The sequence below is a fragment of the Stenella coeruleoalba genome (assembly GCF_951394435.1).
Source record: "Stenella coeruleoalba genome assembly, chromosome: 14".
In the NCBI taxonomy this organism is placed as follows: domain Eukaryota; kingdom Metazoa; phylum Chordata; class Mammalia; order Artiodactyla; family Delphinidae; genus Stenella; species Stenella coeruleoalba.
Genome location: NC_137160.1, coordinates 82,865,617 through 82,882,366, shown reverse-complemented (window position 1 = coordinate 82,882,366; position 16,750 = coordinate 82,865,617). Strand labels below are relative to the sequence as shown.

The window sequence follows — 16,750 nt, the reverse complement described above, 5'->3', positions numbered from 1 at the left end:
AGTAAATGATACAATCCTGTGGCCGGCATTCTGCTCTGAGACTCGCCCACAGGTGTTTAAAGGGGACCCGTGGCCGAGTCATACGCTGCTGGCGGCTGGGAGGAGGGACCTCACTGCCCGCTGGGGCCTTTGTGGAACACGAGCACGAAGCAGCCCCGTGAAAGCTTCCCTATCGCTGTGTCCTCTAAACAGATGCCATTGCCTTCGTGTCACAGTGCCGGGAGGGTGTCTAGGAGACACTGCTATGGCTTTCCTGTAAGAGGGAAGCGTTTCCTGAGAAATCGCCTTGCTTTTGTTCATGAGAATGTGACTGACAGTTTTGTCTTTTCCCAGTGGCTGCTGGGAAGCTTACAGCCAAATCTGCAGTCCACCCCCCTTGGGGGCGCTGGGCTGGACAGAGCCACGTGTGATTCCCTCCTCCCTCGTCGGGGCTGCTTTGCTCACGGGACATCCAGGGAGGACCAGTGCCTGACCTCAGCCGGACTGGTAGGTGCTGCGCGCACTGCGGGGCTCCACCGCGACGTGTGCTCACTGAGGACCTAGGTGCAGTCAGCTCACACCAGCCTTCACTGGTTTGGATTTGGTGAGAGAACCATCTGCTTTAGTCTGTTTGCCGAAGCTGTTTTCCTTGCAAATAAGGACCAGACACTGCTCCCTCTCACTGCCCTTCCAGTTCACGGAGGCTAGTTTTCAAAGCCCTTTCTCACCTGACCACACCCGCCCCCTCACAGCCCCCTTTCATCCTCCGGGAAACCGAGGCGGGGGAGTGGCGTGCTTGCCACACGGCAGGAGCCACACGAGGTGCCCTTTTCCTCCCCGACCTGCGCCGTCCTTTGGATCCACAAATGCTGGTGACCTTGGGGGAGGGGTGCGGTTGCTGAGGGCAGCCGGCCACGGGGTGCTTCCAGGGAACGTGGGTGTGGGCACAGCCAGCTGCGCTCGCAGGAACCTAGACGCCTGGTAAGTTCTCCAGTGTAAAGGCTGGTTTGGCCACTGCAGTCAAGTCCAGCCAGGGGTCAGGGTCACCACCAAGCTCAGGCGTGAAATTCAGGTGAAATCCTTCAGGTAAGATTTGTAACTGAGGAATCGGCCTCACCCCTCCCTCCCTGAAAGAGGCGGAGCTTCCAACAGCGCTGGGGGAGGGGGATCAAGACCCGAGGGGGCCTCTGGCTGGGAACAGAGGCCTCTCAGAGAAGAGCCCTTAGACTCCCCAAACAAGCGTCCCAGAGTCACAAACCTCCCGGGAAACGAGCCGGACACTTCTTGGCAGAACCGGAAGCAGGAAGGTTTTCTGTGGCTCCCATGTTCCACTGTTTCCTGCAGAAACTACGGGGGTCCCTCCCCTCCCCAGCGTACTGGCCCTGGAGAAATGAAGAAGCAGGCGCAGCCTCTCACTGTGGGGTGACAACAGTCAAAGTGCGGTTTATTGCTGATCTGACAGACACTTCAACACGAGGAAATACTACACGCAAAGCGAATCGAGCTGCCGCCTTGTGCTCCTCTCCAGGCCGAGTTTCTTCCTTCCAGCCAGGCCTCCCTCTTCCCAGGAGGCGGCGGAGGGCTCGAGGAGAGCGCTTTCAGCCCTCCCGGAGGGCTGCCCCCTGCCTCGGGAGCACCAGGTGCCTTTGATCTGATCCGAAGAGGGCGCAGGCAGCTCCTAGTTTCTGGGCTTTTTCTGGCTAAGTTGGAGAGGCCTGCGGGAGGGCTGGAAACCTCCCAGGGATGGGGAGGCAAAGGGAGGAATGAGGTGGCTGGGCATGGGGAGGGGCAGCCAGACCAGGGGAAAGAAAAACAGGAAGCAGGAGGGTCACCGCAGGTTCCAGCAGGAACAGACTCCAGGAGGATGGCAGCACCCGGCCTGTCCCCCTTCCCAGGCAAGGGTCTCGTCCTCAGCGCTCACGGTCACTGACGCCCTAGAGCGAGGCCCAAGGAGAAAGGGGCGCTACCCCCAGCCCACCTAAGAGCATCCTGCTTTGCCTGAGGCCGCACCAGGTCCCAAGAAGGCCACGAACAGGTGATGTCTTCCCCATGTCCCCGACAGCCAGCACAGACTGTGTTCTAGTCACCTCTAACCTCAGACCACGAGTCCCAGGGGCAGGGGAGGCCCGGCCCAAACAAACACCCCTTCCCGTAGCCCTGCTTTCTGGTGTGTTGCACACAAACTCACAAAAGATCTAACTCAGAATATTAGAAACGCTCCGTGTATTTCCTGAAGAGCTGTGGCTCAGGCCTGCTGGGCCCTGGCTGCTCTGAGAAGTTCCTGTTGCAGGTAACTAGGCTCTCGTCCGGGAAGAACTGCTCCGGTCAGCCCCGGTCAGCCCTGAGCCCTTGCGCTCAGCGAGGGCTGGGCCTTCTCAGAGGCTCCTCAGCCACGAGGCCCAGGCCTGGCCGTCAGCCTCCCCGCTGGACCCCTCGGGCGCGGGGGTGGTAGAGGCTAGTAGTTGACGAGTGGAGCCGCGTAGCTGCCATCCTTTTTGTCAAGCTGCAGGAGTCAAAGGTGAGGGGGCTCGGTGGCCACGGCCAGGAGTGCCTGACATGCCTTGCGCCGGGCCCCAGGCACCCCGCCGCTCCTTGGCCCCTGCCCCTTCCCTGGCACGAGCCCTTGGCACCTGCCGTGCTCCCTGCGTTGCTGGGGCCGCGTGTCTGCCCCCACTGGTCAGTGGCTTCTGACCGTCCCCAAGGCCCGCTGCCCCACAGGCCAGTGAGCAGAGGCCGGGACAGCACTCCTGGGGCCCCTCTGCTGTCACCCCCCACCCGCACTGACTCCCCGCACCTGCTGGTCCTGCCTGGGGGCCACGCTGGGCTTCTGGGCCAGGGGCGGCTTCTTGGAGGTCCCACCGCGGGGGGCAGCGCTGGGCCGGCCGGGCTCATCCGCACTGGGCGTCCCCACGGCCCCGGCCAGCATGTAGTGCTGCTTCCGCAGCTCGCCCAGCCGCACGCGCTCCACCTCCAGCGTCTTCTCCAGCTCCAGGACCCGCACCTGCAGCCCGGTGCGCGGCCGCTCAGCAGGCCCACGGCCTCGCCCCAGGGGCCCTCCCGCCTTCCCGGAGCTCAGCCGCGGGAGAGGGACGGGGGTAGGAGGGGGGACTGGAGAGGGACAGCCGAGGGCGCCCACCTGGGTCTCCATCTCCTGCTTCTTCAGCTTGATGAGGGAGAGGCCGGAGAAGTCCATGGTGTCTGCGGCCAGAGGGGAATGGGTAAGCATCTGGGCACCCGCCCCCAGCCCGGCCGCTGCACCGGGGCCCCAGCACTCGCCTCTGTCCTCGATCTGCTCCTGGCCCGACCTGGTGGAGGCCACCACGCTGGCGGCCATCTCATTGACGGCGCGTGAGCATTCCTGCAGGCGACTCAGGTGTGGGCTGTGCTTGTCGGCCTTCACCTGGGGGGGCAGGACGGCCTGCTGGCTGCACCACCCCCACGCCCACGGTCTCCCCGCCACACGTGGTGCCGCCGCCACAGTCGGGAGCCCAGGAGCCCGAGGGGAGGCTCACCTTGGAGGCCGCCACCAGCTGGGCTGTGCTGGCCGCGATCTCGTGGGAGCAGACGATGAGCTCCTCGTACTTGCCCGTGTGAAGCACCACCCTGTCAGCTGACTCCCTGGGGGCAGAGCCGGGCAGGGCCTGGGTCTCCGACCCCCTGGACGCCAGGCCGCCTCAACACCCCTCCCCAGACCCTGAGCACCACACACCCTGCTGCCCCCCCGACCTGAGGCAACATACACCAGCTGCGTGGCTCCCCAGCCCACGGCCTTGGAGGCGGAGATGAGGCCTTCCGTCCACCTGGAATTCTTGGCGTAAAATTCCTGCTGCGTGGCTGCCCCCTAGTGGCGACAGGAGGGCGGGGTGGACCAGTCAAGGACGTCCCGGGTGGCAACAGATCCCCGCGGGTGGGCCCTCCTCCCCTCACCCCGGCCACTAGGGCGCATCCCTGGGCCGTGGAGGATTGGTCTGGGATTCCCAGGTGCGCTGCATGCACTAGGAGGGCCTGTCAGCACTGCACACTCGGGCGTCTTAGGCCCAAGAAGAGTCCCGTGGTCGGCTTAAGCCACGGGGCGGGTGATCCGCGACCGAGAGGGCTCTGGAGTCAGGCCCCTTTCAGGAACCTGTTCCTCGATGGCCTAGCTGTGCAGCCTGCCTGCTAGGGAGGGGGTCCCACCTGGCCCCGTGAGACCAGCGGCCCAGCTCACCCTGCCGCTCTCCACGATCTCCTTCTGCAGGCTCGTGGATGTTGTCACCAGGAGCCGGATGGCCTGCCAAGACCAAGACGTGTGTCATTCTTGGGGGCCCGGCCAGGCACGGGGCCCGCCCTGGGTCCCAGCCAGCCACTCACCTTCATCAGGTCTGTGCAGGAGTTGAGGATCCTGAGAGGAGCAGAAGGGTGAGGAAAAGAGAGAAAAGGAGCTGCAGTGCGGCCCCAGAAGCCACGGGGGCGTCAGGGTGCTCGGCAGGTGGGCCCACAGGGTCGGGTGTGCTCTGCGGTTCCCAGGCCTTCTTTCTGGAGAGCTAAGCAGTCAGGAGAGCAGAAGCCCCTCCCCCCCATCTGGAAAAACTGGGGAACCCGCCCTGGGGCGACTGGCGGGCAGAAGTAGGTCTCACCTCTCATTCACCTCCAGCTTCACCCCAGAGCTGGCATGGCGGGCCTGGTTCATCACGTCCTACACCCGATGGCAGAGCTTTGAGTGGGTGGGGAGGAGGGCAGCGTGCGAGGAAAGGGGACACCCGCACTGGACCAGCCCCGGAGCCAGGGAGGTGAGGCCCAGGGCCCGAACACCAGGGCCCCCACCCACCCTCCCACCTCTGACCTGCAGAGGCCGTCTGGCCGTCGCACAGAGGCTGAGTGCGGAGGGGGGTGCAGCCCGCACTCAGCCCAGCGCCCCCGGGGCTCCTGCACCCTGGTCCTCACCTCGATTCTCCGCACCGCATCTTCGATGGCCGCAGCCGTGGCCGCCATCTCCTTGTCCACCACAGCCCCGAGTTCCTCCTGACGCACGTCCAGGATCTTGGGCTTCAGCTCCTGGGGGATGAGGGAATCCAGGAGTCAGAGGAGGTGGATTCCACCTCCCGCCACCCCACAGAGCCTCGGAGCGAGACTGGGGCTGCCGGGCCCTAGAGAGTAGTGCTCTGTACCCACCCACCCCGTGTCCCACAGCTACAGGTTCTACACGTGAGCACGTATTCAGCCCAAACTGGAAGGAGGTGCAGAGAAGCTAGGGACCCCAGCCCAGCACCACCACCCCCCTGCAGACCCTGACCCACACTCGGCATCCCGGCTGCACACCTCACCTGGCCCAGCTGAAGGATGCCCTGCAGGGGGGTCTGCACCAGGCTGGGCTGGGCCTGCAGCAGAGCCTGCTGATCCTGCAGCTGCCTCACGAGCTCCAGCGCCCGCACTCCACACTCCCTGCAGGTGTCGATCAGGCCTGGGTGGAGAGGGCTGAGGGGAGCCGGTGCCGAGAACCCGGGGAGACCCTAGCTGGGTCTGACGCCAGGACCTATCAGCAGCCGCCCCCCTTTCCCAGGTCCACGGGGAGGAGCTCGTGTGACAAGCCCAGGGCGCACTTACGGTCAGCAGGGTCAGTGGGGGCCAGGTGGGAGGTGGCACTGCCGTGGACGATGGTGTCCGCGGCCAGGTGGGAGAACCGGGTCAGGGCTGCCACAAGGGCAGAGGCGTCTACGCGGGAAGAACAACCACCCTCAACGCTGCTGCTCTGGAACAGGCCCCGGTGGTGCCTCTCCTGCCTGGCAAGCCCACACAGGCTCCAGTACCCCAGCTCTCGGTGGGAGGGGGCCGGGCCAAGGTCACGCAGCTGGAAAGCAGCATCACAGGAACCACCCCCGGGTCTCTGTGACCCCTGGCCCGAAGGGCTGATCTCTGGAACCGGGCTGGGGCTTACTGGAGAGGCGCCTGTGGTGGGAAACCGCCCCGAAAGCAGGAGGCGGCAATGGCCTGTGGGCCCGGGTCACCACCGCTGGCGGCCTCTGCCCTGCCCAGGCCGGCCCCAGCTGCACTCACCTGCCCTGGAGATCAGGTATTGGGCGTGGCCCTTCTCCAGGGTGCTCACGGCATCCAGGGCAGCCTGGGCCCTGCTCACCAGGTAGTCTGCCAGCACAGGGAGAACCGGTGAGGGGCAGAGCCTGGCCTGAGGCCCCGGCACCCTCCTGCCCGCCTCCCTCAGGGTGGGTGGGTGAGGAGGGAAGAGCAATGCCCGAGCGCCTGCCGCCGCGGCCCTACCCGGAGAGCTGGTGCAGCGCAGGTGCAGGGGGTCGTCTAGCTTGCCCACGGCGTCCTGCAGGATGCGCTCGGCCTCGGCAGCGGTGCCCCGCAGCATGGCAAACTGCTCATCCAGCAGCCTGCGCTGCAGCCCCTGCTCCTGAGACTCCTGGTGGGAGAAGGTGAGGCGGCGGTGAGCCAGCCAGGCCCCAGCGGAGACCCTCGCTGGGGAGGGGGCTTTAGCGAGAGGCCCTGCTGCACCCCCTGTGCCTGGGCTGCTCCCTCAGGAGCGGGGCGCGCAGCTCATGGTAAAAGGGAATTCTGCCCCAATTCAGCTGTTACGCAGGGTGAGAGTGCGCAGCAGGGTGGCGGGGCGGGCCCGCACCTTGTCTGCCAGCCGCCCCTGCAGCTCGCCCCTCTCCCTGGAGCTGCGCTGCTGCTCCTGGTCCAGCGCCGCCTCCTTCTCCCGCACCAGGCTCTGGGCTGCCACCAGCTCAGCCTGCCGCTGCCGCACTTCGCTGCTCAGTGTGTCCTTCTCCGCACTCAGCGTATCCAGCCTCGAGCTCAGCTCCAACCCGCTCTGTGTACACCTGGCCGGTAAGCAGGGCTTCCAGAGGCCCCGCCCGCCCCCATCCCCACCCAAATCTACAGACCCTCCCTAGGGCCACAGGAGACTGAAGGCTGGCTGAGGGCCCAGGAGCGGGTCCTGTGCCCTGTATACTTCCTGGGGCTGGGTCAGAGCCGCACCCCAAGACCAGGGCAAGCCGCACCCCAAGACCAGGGCAAGCCGCTCTAAACCACGCCCCGCTCCGTGGCAGCCCGGCCTGGGAGGGCCCACACCTGCTCCGCGTGGCTCAGGGCCGCCTGCGCCCGCACCAGCTCTCCCGCCTTGGCCTCCAGCTCCCTCTTGAGCTTCTCCAGCTGGTCACTCTGCTCCTCCAGCTACGACGGGAGGGGACAGGACGTCACGGGGGCGATGGAGCTGGGGGTCATGGGGGTCTACGGGGCAGGGCCTGTGATCACGGGACGCACCTTCATCTCTGACTCCCGTTTCACCTGCTCCACCTGGAAGGCCAGCTGCTCCTTCACCCGCGCCACCTCCTCCTGGCTCTGCTGTGTCACCGTCAGCTGCTTGGCCGTGTCTGCGTTCTGCACCGGCGGGGACCAGGTACAGGCTCGGCTGGGCTGCGCTCGGGGTCCCCTCCTCCCACCGGCCCCCGTCCGCGCCCCCCGGGCCTACCTTCCGGAGCAGCTCGGCGTGCGTGGTGATGAGCTCGCTGTGCTTTTCCTTCAGCTTGTTGTAGCGCGCCTCGGTGGCGCTGGCCTTCTCTGCGGAGGAGGCGGAGGCTACGGCCGTGACCCCCAGCCCGGCGGCGTACCCCCCACCCCACCCTGCCGCCCCGCCCACGCACTCTCCGCCTCCTCTCGCAGCCCCTGGTGGCGCTCGCCCTCCAGCTGGGCGGCGCGCAGCCGGGCCACCTCGTGGCGCAGCTGCTCGTTGTCCACCAGGGCCTTCTGCTTCTGCTTGCGCTGCTCCTCCAGCTCGGCCTCCAGCGCGTTCACCTGGCCCTTCAGCTGCGCCATGTACCGCTGCGCCTGGGCGGCGGGAGGGTGGGGTGTAGGTCCCCCGCGCGGGGCAGCCGCCCGCCCCTGCGCCGCCGCCCGTGCCCCTCACCTCCAGCTGGATCTTGTCCAGCTCCGTGCGGAGCGTCTCCACCTCCCTCTTCAAGGTCTCTATCTGGAGGTCCCTGGGGACAGAGGTCAGGCGGGGTCTTCCCCCGCCCGCGTGGTCTTCCCCAGCCCGCGTGGTCCCGGCGTTCCAGTTCACTCAACCGGGACGATCAGGGGACCCGGGCACGGCCACTGGTCCTCTCATCAGCACCCCCTCGGGGTTTGAGCATCTCAGGTCTGTGTCCCCAGACAAGATCTTTCGGGATCACAGTTCCCGGAAGGCTGTTTCCCACGATGGTGGGCTCCCCCGGCCCTCACCTGTCGTCCTTCATGGAGCCATTCGGGGGTCCAAATGTCTGCTCAAAGAGGTCAGCCACCACCTGCCACGGCAAAGCACGGTGACCCCCGCCCCTACTCCCCCAGGCCAGGAGGGAGTCCCAGCCACCCCCAGTGCCCCCAGCGAGGAGGGGGCGGCTCACCGCTGGTTCCACGGCCGGGGGCCCCGAGCCGATCTCGATGAGGTTCTCGGGCTCCTCGTCCTCGGGGGCCTCCTCGGGAATCACCACCACCGGCTTGATGTGCTCGGCCAGCGCCGAGGCCCGCAGGAAGTTGGGGGGTCCCTGAGGGGGCAGCGGGTGAAAGCGACCCAGCGCTCCCCCCAGCAGAAGGCCCTCCCTCTGCCGCTCCCACAGCCCACACGAGGCCCCACATGGCGCCCAGCCAGGCGGCCACGGTCCTCAAGCCCAGAGCCCAGGGCAGAACAGGGCTGCAGGCTGGCGGCGGCCTCTGGAGGGCGCAGGTACCTCGGGCAGCCGGGGGATCTGGATGAGCCGCTTGAAGTAGAGCATGTCAGAGGCTCTGCGGAAGAAGTTTCTGAGGCTGCGGGGACGGGGACGGAGGCGGGAGGTCAGAGGAGCCAGGCCCCAGCCCGGTAGCCCCAGCACACGCCGCCACCCTCCACCCGGCCCAGGCTGGTACCTGTGAAACTGCTCATGGAACCGGTCCCGGTGGCCTTGCAGGGTGTCTGCCGGGAGGCCTGGGGGCAGAGAGGTGTAAGGGGACTCCCTCCTCGCTCACTGCTGTGCCTGAGACTTCAGATCTGCTCCCTCCCTTCCCCCTCCCTGCTCCTCCACGTTCTAGAAACCATCACAGATTAGACAGATTACCTGCCACCTGGCTGCGTCCCACCCACCATCAGGAGGGCCCAAAGAACCCCCTAAGAGGAGTTCAGCTCTCGACTGAGTGAGGGAAGGAACCGGTGAGTGGGACGGGCAGAACCCTGACCACAGCGCACCGCACGTGGGCTCTGCTGGTCCGTCAGGTCGCCCTCCCTCGAGTTTGCCCAAGGTTGACACTGGAGCAGCTCACAGACCCCAGCCAGCAGCCCAGACCCTTTCTGAGCACTAAGGAGCCACCACGTGCCTCCCCCAGTCCTCCCCGCCAGCCCAGTGCACACCCCGCTGCCGCCTCCGAGGCCAGGCGGTTAAGAGAACTGCAAACACGTAAAACTACGTGGCTCTTCCCACTAAATCTTTGTTTTGGAAAATAGTGATTTTTTTTATAACAAGTATGTTATTTATGTTAGTGGGTAATGAGTTTATTCCTGTTATGTTTAATTAATAAATATCTTAAAGACTGCTTGACTCCCATCCCTGATACAGTCTATCAGCACAGCCCTCTGGGGCTTCAGCTGACCCTCGGGGCCGAGGCCGGCAGGGCTGGGGGCAGCGGGACTCACAGGAGTGCAGCTTGAACATGAGCTTGACCGTGTAGTGGTAGAGGGGGCTGCAGTCCTGGATGACCTGGATGAGGGGGGCCAGGCGGCACTGGCCTGAGGACATCTGGGACACGGCAATGGCCGTGTTGAGCTGCCGGAAAACTGTAAAAAAATAAAAATAAAAAAGGGGGGGCGGGAGGAGCCTGAGCACGCGGAGCCGGGAGACGCAGGCGCAGACCCCACTCTGCTTACAGGCATAGTGACGACCACAGTGAGGACAGCGGCTGAGCGCTGGCCCTGACCATCATCTCACGGCACTGTCACAGCAACCTAGACAGCTGGGTTTGAAGACGGGGCAATGGCCTGGGTAACTGGCTTTACCAGTCCCAGCCAGGCGGTGGGACCCTACCCCAGGCCCTCGGACACCAACATGCTCCTCGAGGCGAGGAAGGACCCTGTGCACTGAAGCCGCCGAGGACCAAGGCCCAGCGCTCCCACAAACTGGGGTGACAGCAAGGAGGGGGGCAAAGGAAATGCAGCTCAGCTCGGCCAGCGTCTCTGGACAGCTTCCAGGCAGTGGGCCCAGGACGCAGAGCTGGAGAGACAGGGTGACTTCAACAGCCCTGTACCCATGGGCTTCCAGCTCACTCTGAATCCTAGGGAAGGACGGAGGCCTAAGGCTGTGCAGCCCCAAGGCCTCGTTCTGCAGATGTGGACACAGGCCCGGGCTTGGTCAGTCTCACAGCAGCGGGCTCAGGACGCGGTTCTGCAAACCCCAAGGGACCCCAAAACCTCACTTGCATTCGGGGTCAATCTCCCCTGACCTTGAGAATCAGCCTTTCGTCCGACGGACCAAGTAGGAGGGAAAGAGACAGACATACTGCCACCCCCAACGGGCTTGCTCTCTGGGGCAAGGAGAGAAATGAGCACGTGACACCCAGGGCGGCCCACGTGGGACACGGTTCCAGATGGGTGGCCCCCAACCCGGGCCTACTCTCACCTTGCCTGGGGTGGGGCGATCTGCAAACCTCCACAGTGACACAAGGACGCCTGGGAGGGAAGGGACGAGGAGGAAGGCCCCAAGTGCTGTCCCTCACCCGCTTAAAACTTAATTACATGTCACGTCAAGTACATTTTCCTTGTAAACAATTAAAATACACGCAGAATACTATTTTGCATTTGAAAACACAATGCAGCCATTTCTCAGCTGAAGGGCATTCAGGACATTTCCCATTTGCAGCTGTTACAAACCTGGGGCAGGAACGCCCACTCCCCTCACACTCTCAGGGAGACGCTGGCACCAGGGGTGTGGGCACTGGCTGTGGGCTTTCTCCGCCTCCCATCGTGGCGACTGGGGAGAGGCCCATCTCTGCAGCACAGCTGCCCCCAGACTCACCCAGCCTCAGGGTCCAGCCCCCGGCGCCAGGAGGATGCCCAGGCACCTCTTCCTCATTCCTGGTTTTCCATTAAAAAGGCCTTTGCCTCTCACTCTCCCGTGGAGAGCATTGAGTCACCCACAAGTTGTTCCGAAGCTGCCACTGAAAACACTCACCCCCGCAACCCCAAGAGGGTGACCCCCTGAGATTTCCTGTTCAACAGCTACCGCGCTCCTGGGCTGGGAACTCTGACCTGACTCAGAGGCCTTTGACAGCAGACAAGAAGGTCGAAACCAACTGCCTCGGGGCAGGCTCAGCTGGGAGGTGGATCGGGAACCTGAAGAGGTGCCTCCTGGCACCCCCGGCAACCCCCCACCCCGCGCCTTGGTGCCAGAGTGGGTTTCCTTCGGCCGGGACTGTTCCCTGGACGTACCACCTGCCTGGCGTCCTGCAGGGGCGGTAAAGGCCTCTCCTTCCCATGCTCTGGGGGCACCTGGAGGCCCCGTGACCTGCTCCTGGTGGGAGTGTGGTCCCAGGGGGCCGGTGTGTTCAAGAATGGCTGGCCCCCAGAGGCAGCAGGCCCCGGGTCAGCCCCTCGGCTGGCTCACCTGATTCAGAGAGCTTCAGCGCACAGTCCATGTAATCGAACATCTCCACGGTGAGCTGGAAGCTACGGGGGAAGGAGGAGGGAGAGATGAGCGGGAGGGGTGCGGGGCATGGCCCTGCGAGAACCACCAGGCGGGAGGGGGAGCACAGTCCACGCACACGCCCTTGCACGGATGCACAGACGGCAGTCCTTCAGCCAAAATGCCCAGCTCCAAGTAAGCCCCATCCCTTTAGCTTTAGCCACAGCTCCTGGGCACATGACGACCTCCAGCCCCAGACAGAGCACGGCCCCCGGTGGGAACCTGGGTGAGGAACGCCGCAGGAACAGACGGGAAACCGGGGGACTCACACGTTGTTGACGTCGGTCCCAGCGGCCTTCTCCAACACCTCGTCTGTCACCTCCAGGCCCGCAGGGAACTCGGGGTGCTGCGGAGAGGACACCCCCACTCAACCGCAGCCCCTCTCAGCTCTGGCCCAGCACCGCTTCTAGCTTTTGAGGGAGGGAAAGGGACTGGAAAAGCCCCCTAGCCTGTGGAGCCACCATCTGCCCCGGGCAGTGACTCCAGAGACCAAGACACAGAGGATGGGACGTCCACCTGGAGCTGAGGGCGGGGCTAAGACCACCTCCCGCGCCGGGAAACGCCTCCGGGCCTTCTGACTTCCCTGCCATCTGTCCCAAGCTCCCCCTTGGGCCAGGTGGGGACAGGACAGATCCCACCCTCTGAGACATCTTGGAGGGAAGAGCCCAGGGTCCCACCAGCCCCACGATTCCCCCGAGGAAACTACCTTGAGGTGGAAGGAGATCTTGGTCAGCAAGAGTTTGGTGTAAATATTCACCAGCTGCCCATATCGGTCATGCAAATGGCCCTGTAGAGAAAGGGCCCTGGGTAAGGACACACTGCCCATGAGCTTGCCCAGGAACCCCGCATGGCAAACAAGGAAGGCGAGGCCGGAAGATGCAAGATGATGAGCAGGGTGTCAATCCTTCAGCCTCCCATGCTGTCACTTATTCATTCAACCACCATTGCTCAACCCACCAGAGGTGGCCAACCTCCTTTCCCAAGGGCCTCTGCCAGCCCCCTCTCTGCCTATCGCTCTCTTCTTCTCACTCTTGCCAGAGAGACTCTCGGGACAAGAGAGCTCCTTGTCCAGGGCAAGAGGCCAATTCTGAGGTGGGACACTCTATTGAAATGCTGGTGGGGGCTGGGGAGGTACGTTCCGACGGGCGCGTGAACACATCCTCCTCGCAGCCGCCTCCAGACACCACGTCCCCTGCGGCCACGCCTGCTGGGCCCACATCTGCAGATGGCACCAGGGACGCCACCTTCCTTACTTCAAGGGGCGTCCCCTCTGCAAGCCGGTCAGTTCCCAGAGGCCACCTGGCCCCCGCCCCGGCTGCTGGGGCCCCAGCAGTGCTCCCAGAGGGCAGATAAGGCCAGAAGCCCTCTCTCCACCCAGGGGATGCCCCTAATTCCTGAGGGTCGTGGAGTGGATCTAGAATACAAGCTCCTGGGGCTCTGAGACTTCACTGTGGATGAGACACTTCTGGAGAGCCTGCTGAAAATGCAGACTTCCAAGATTCAGAAGCTGCCGGTCTTGGGGGCTCAGAGTCTGCACCACTTACCCAGACTCAGGGTGGGGTAGTGAACTCACAGGGACTGAAGGGCTGCTGATTTCTGGAGCCGGAGGGCCCGTTAGGGATGTGTTTGGGACTTCTGCGCCAGGCCTTAAAAGCAAGGCTCAATTTCATTTACTGATGCTCATCGCCCGCCGCCATGGCCCCACTGAACACGGCTCTAACTGTGCTGGGAGGAGGAGGCGGGGGGCACCACTGCAGGTGCTCTGTTCCCCCCTCGGGCCTGTGTGCCAAGCAGGGTGGCAGTGGACCTTCCGGGTGGTGTTGTGGCGAGGCGCCAAGGCCGCCATGCCCGCTCCCTGCACCTACCCACAAGTCTCCGATCTCCCGGATGTTGCTCCGGTACCGCTGGCAGTCGTGCAGCACCTGCCCAGAGGGGGAGACGAGGAGGGAGGATGAAGGAGCCAGAGCCTTCGTCGGCGGGGCGGGGGGGGCGGTCCCGACACTTGCTCCCATGTACGGGGTGCAGGCAGCAGGCAGGGTGGGCCAACCCGGAGCTGAGGGACACAGACGCCGGGACAGCCCTCATTTCAAAGGATGCGGCTCTGGGCCTCCCTGGGGTGTTCAAGAGGCGGCAGACGGAGGGCCCAGGCCCCCGGAACAGTGGCTACTCACGTTGGGGTGCCCATCTCGAAGGACCTTGTGGAGGACGTGGCAGAACTTCCAGCTGAGGATGGAGCTGCTAGGAAGCGGCAGCCCGATGGCATAGGACCAGAAGGTGAAGGCCCCCTTCTCGTGGTGAGTGCCCAGGATGATGCCTACCAGGGTCAAGGCCAAGTGCAGGCAGCAGGGACTCAAGCGTGGGGGAGGTCGGGTGCTCAGCAGGTGCAGCTGAACTGAGCGCAGAGAGGCGGGTGGAAGGCCGCCCTCCCCCTCCCCACACCCCTCCCTCCCCATCGGCCACAGCTCACCAAGAGCTACGGCTCTCAGCCAAGCAAGAGAAAGGGCGAGGTCACGCCCCACGGATTCAGCTGGGCCCAGGGCCTAAGACAATAGGGGCCTTCCTGAGATGGGACTCGCAGTCTTGAAGGAGCTGAGCGAGGCTCATCAGGCCATCTGGCGCGCCCACTGCTCCCCTAATTCACTTCCCCCACGTCCTCTTCACCCTCCCCGCCTCCCCTGGGGCCCAGAGGGACGGAGGCCGCTGGCAGCAGGGAGGATACGCCGGGCATGCTTCTCCTTCACAGGGGCCTCCTGGGTGTTGATGGCTTTGCTGATGCTGATGGCCTGGGAGGGAACAGAGGAGGCAGAGGTCAGAAACCCACCCGGCAGGCTTCCTGGGAGAGACCACCCAAAGGGGGAAGGGGCGACACACAGACAGGACCGATCCTTCCAGCCGGTTAAAGGCGAGAGTAGAGATAAGGGAAAAATAGAAATTCTCTATCCTAAGCAAACCAGACCACTCAAGGCCCTTCTTCACGTGACATGTGCAGCTCCAACTACAGCTAAGACCCGATGCCACAAGCACACAGAGCTTCCAGAGGCCTGGGAGGTAAGGACGAAAGCCGGCTTGTGCTGCAGGAGAGCAACTCTGATCTGAAAGCTGCGTGTGATTCCTTTTCCCCAGAAGGCGTAGCCCCTGGGCCCCAGGGGAGCCGCCAGTCCCCGCAGGACATCCTCCATCAGGTCTCTCCTCTGGGAGAGGCTGCTGTGGCCTGAGCCCTCTTGCACTCCACCAAAACATGCACGTCACCCCTACTTTACCACGGGGCACGGCCTGGAGACATGAGGCCTCACAGCCACTTTGTGGAAAACCAGGATAAACCAGGTCCCATCGCCTGTCCACATGCATCCTGGACGAATCCTGACTCAGCTCCCACCCCCACCGACACAAACAGCGACCGCAGCCCCACCAGGGGTGGCAGGAAGGGGGACCCGCTTAGCACACATGCTGCTACCACTCAGGCCCTGAGCAAGCGGCAAACTCATCCTCGATGCACGTCCCCTCCCACCTCCAGCTGCTGGAGTCTTGTCTCGTCCCCCTTAGTTCAACACCACCTCTTCCGAGAAGTCTTCCTGGATGTGACTGCTCCCTCACACAGGCTCAGGGCACTTACTGTCACCCCCATCCCACTCACCCAGGAACCACCGCCGGCCCTGGGTTTACTTATGAATATGTTTTAATTCTGTACCTGGCGGCAGGTCTTGTAAGCCTCTGTCCACCCACCCAGCCCCGAGCTGGGGGCATCTGTGCTGTGGACCGAATGAGAAGAGCTGCCGGTGCCATTGGTGGGAGGGACAGGATGAGGTCCCTGACCAGTGCAGATTCCTCTCCAGGTCAGCCGATTCTCCCACGTCTCCCACAGGTCCTCCACCAGGGCCCACACTGCCCCAGGCCGTCCAGGGGGCTCGCTGAGCAGGGCAAGCTGTGCGCTCACCCTGCAGCCCGGCCCTGCGTGGACTTGTCCACAGCAGGCCCAGCAGTGGCGGGAGCGGGACAGGGCGGAGAGGGAGCCCCAAGGGGCAGAAGAGCTTTCTTTCTTTTTAAACCAGAGGCCACTGTGCTCTCCACCTCTGGCCTGGGCACAATATTAACTGCCCCTGCTGGGCAAGGAGGCGACTTCTCTCATCTACAGTCTGCTGTGACCCTACTGTGGTCCTGCTTTGCAAAGCAGTGAGATTTCCTCTGTAAGAAAAGCAACCCCCTGAGAGCCATGGCCGCGCTTTCTGCTCAGACTCACGGACCTAGGAGCTGCTGGGGGCTGGGCTAGCCCCTCGCACCCACCCCAGCAAGGCTGGCTGACCTCCTTTCACACACAGCGCCCATTGTGGCCATTCCCCGGGGCTCGGGGAGAGCGGGTCTGCAGCACGCAGCACACCAGGCCCCTGGGACACGGACGACTCTCCCAGCATCAAGGCTGGGCTGGGGGAGTGGCTCTGGCCTCGCAGTACCGGGGTCCTGAGAGGAACGCAGACAGGCTCTGGCACCTCTTACACTCCAAGCCTCAGCGAGCCAGACACAAGGGCTCCCTCACCATCTGTTCTGTGTTTGCCAATCCTCTGCCAACTCGGCCTCCCCGAGGCCCCAGCGCCTGCCTTCCCTCCACAGGCATCACCGGACCCCGAGTGTACCATTCCCGGCCCCGTGAACATCACGCCCCGCCAGGCAGAACTCTGCCCACAGCAGCAGCGATGAGGACAACAATCGACAACCAGCAATTCCCGGGCACTTGCGCCCCTGTGCCAGGCACAGGCAACACGCTCCCAGCAGCAACCCTAGCGAGTGGGCGTGGCCCCACTTTCCTGATGAGGAAACTGAGGCTCAGGGAGTTGGGGTATCTCGTCCGTACAGCTAATAAGGGCAAAGGCAGGTCTGGCTGTGTCCTGAACGATTCTGCTATCCAGCTCCCAGGTACCTCCCTCCAGTACAGGTACAGAGCTGGGAAGAGACACCAGCCCATAAGCCGGGAGTGCCTGTCTCGGGAGGGTGTGTAACCCCATCCCCCAGCTGCCCTGACACTTGAGCTGGCTCTGATGACTGCCACCTGTTCAGAAGATCCCAGGCAAGAACAGAGCAGAGCCAAAGTCACACAG

General features: G+C 64.0%; 1 protein-coding gene across 2 annotated transcripts in view; it reads right to left on the bottom strand.

Annotated features, from left to right (window-relative positions):
* Positions 1–7: 7 nt before the first annotated feature.
* The window catches only part of HIP1R (huntingtin interacting protein 1 related), a 28,974-nt gene continuing 12,231 nt past the window's right edge, over positions 8–16,750 (bottom strand). The window contains exons 2-32 of one of the 2 annotated variants that reach the window (XM_079941912.1): positions 14,380–14,443; positions 13,832–13,974; positions 13,526–13,582; positions 12,367–12,447; positions 11,930–12,006; positions 11,583–11,644; positions 9,620–9,760; positions 8,860–8,917; positions 8,685–8,760; positions 8,361–8,501; positions 8,200–8,261; positions 7,886–7,958; positions 7,623–7,806; positions 7,451–7,539; positions 7,243–7,359; positions 7,051–7,152; positions 6,596–6,790; positions 6,232–6,379; positions 6,013–6,099; positions 5,563–5,670; positions 5,283–5,419; positions 4,903–5,013; positions 4,596–4,654; positions 4,330–4,360; positions 4,187–4,249; positions 3,720–3,820; positions 3,492–3,597; positions 3,256–3,379; positions 3,116–3,177; positions 2,774–2,980; positions 8–2,482 (exon numbers count right to left, since the gene is read on the bottom strand). In XM_079941912.1, the coding sequence (XP_079798038.1) occupies positions 2,435–2,482; positions 2,774–2,980; positions 3,116–3,177; positions 3,256–3,379; positions 3,492–3,597; positions 3,720–3,820; positions 4,187–4,249; positions 4,330–4,360; positions 4,596–4,654; positions 4,903–5,013; positions 5,283–5,419; positions 5,563–5,670; positions 6,013–6,099; positions 6,232–6,379; positions 6,596–6,790; positions 7,051–7,152; positions 7,243–7,359; positions 7,451–7,539; positions 7,623–7,806; positions 7,886–7,958; positions 8,200–8,261; positions 8,361–8,501; positions 8,685–8,760; positions 8,860–8,917; positions 9,620–9,760; positions 11,583–11,644; positions 11,930–12,006; positions 12,367–12,447; positions 13,526–13,582; positions 13,832–13,974; positions 14,380–14,443 (3,114 nt within the window). In that variant the 3' untranslated portion in view covers positions 8–2,434. The remainder of the gene's footprint in view (positions 2,483–2,773; positions 2,981–3,115; positions 3,178–3,255; positions 3,380–3,491; positions 3,598–3,719; positions 3,821–4,186; positions 4,250–4,329; positions 4,361–4,595; positions 4,655–4,902; positions 5,014–5,282; positions 5,420–5,562; positions 5,671–6,012; positions 6,100–6,231; positions 6,380–6,595; positions 6,791–7,050; positions 7,153–7,242; positions 7,360–7,450; positions 7,540–7,622; positions 7,807–7,885; positions 7,959–8,199; positions 8,262–8,360; positions 8,502–8,684; positions 8,761–8,859; positions 8,918–9,619; positions 9,761–11,582; positions 11,645–11,929; positions 12,007–12,366; positions 12,448–13,525; positions 13,583–13,831; positions 13,975–14,379; positions 14,444–16,750) is intronic. The other variant, XM_079941913.1, reaches the window with a different exon arrangement.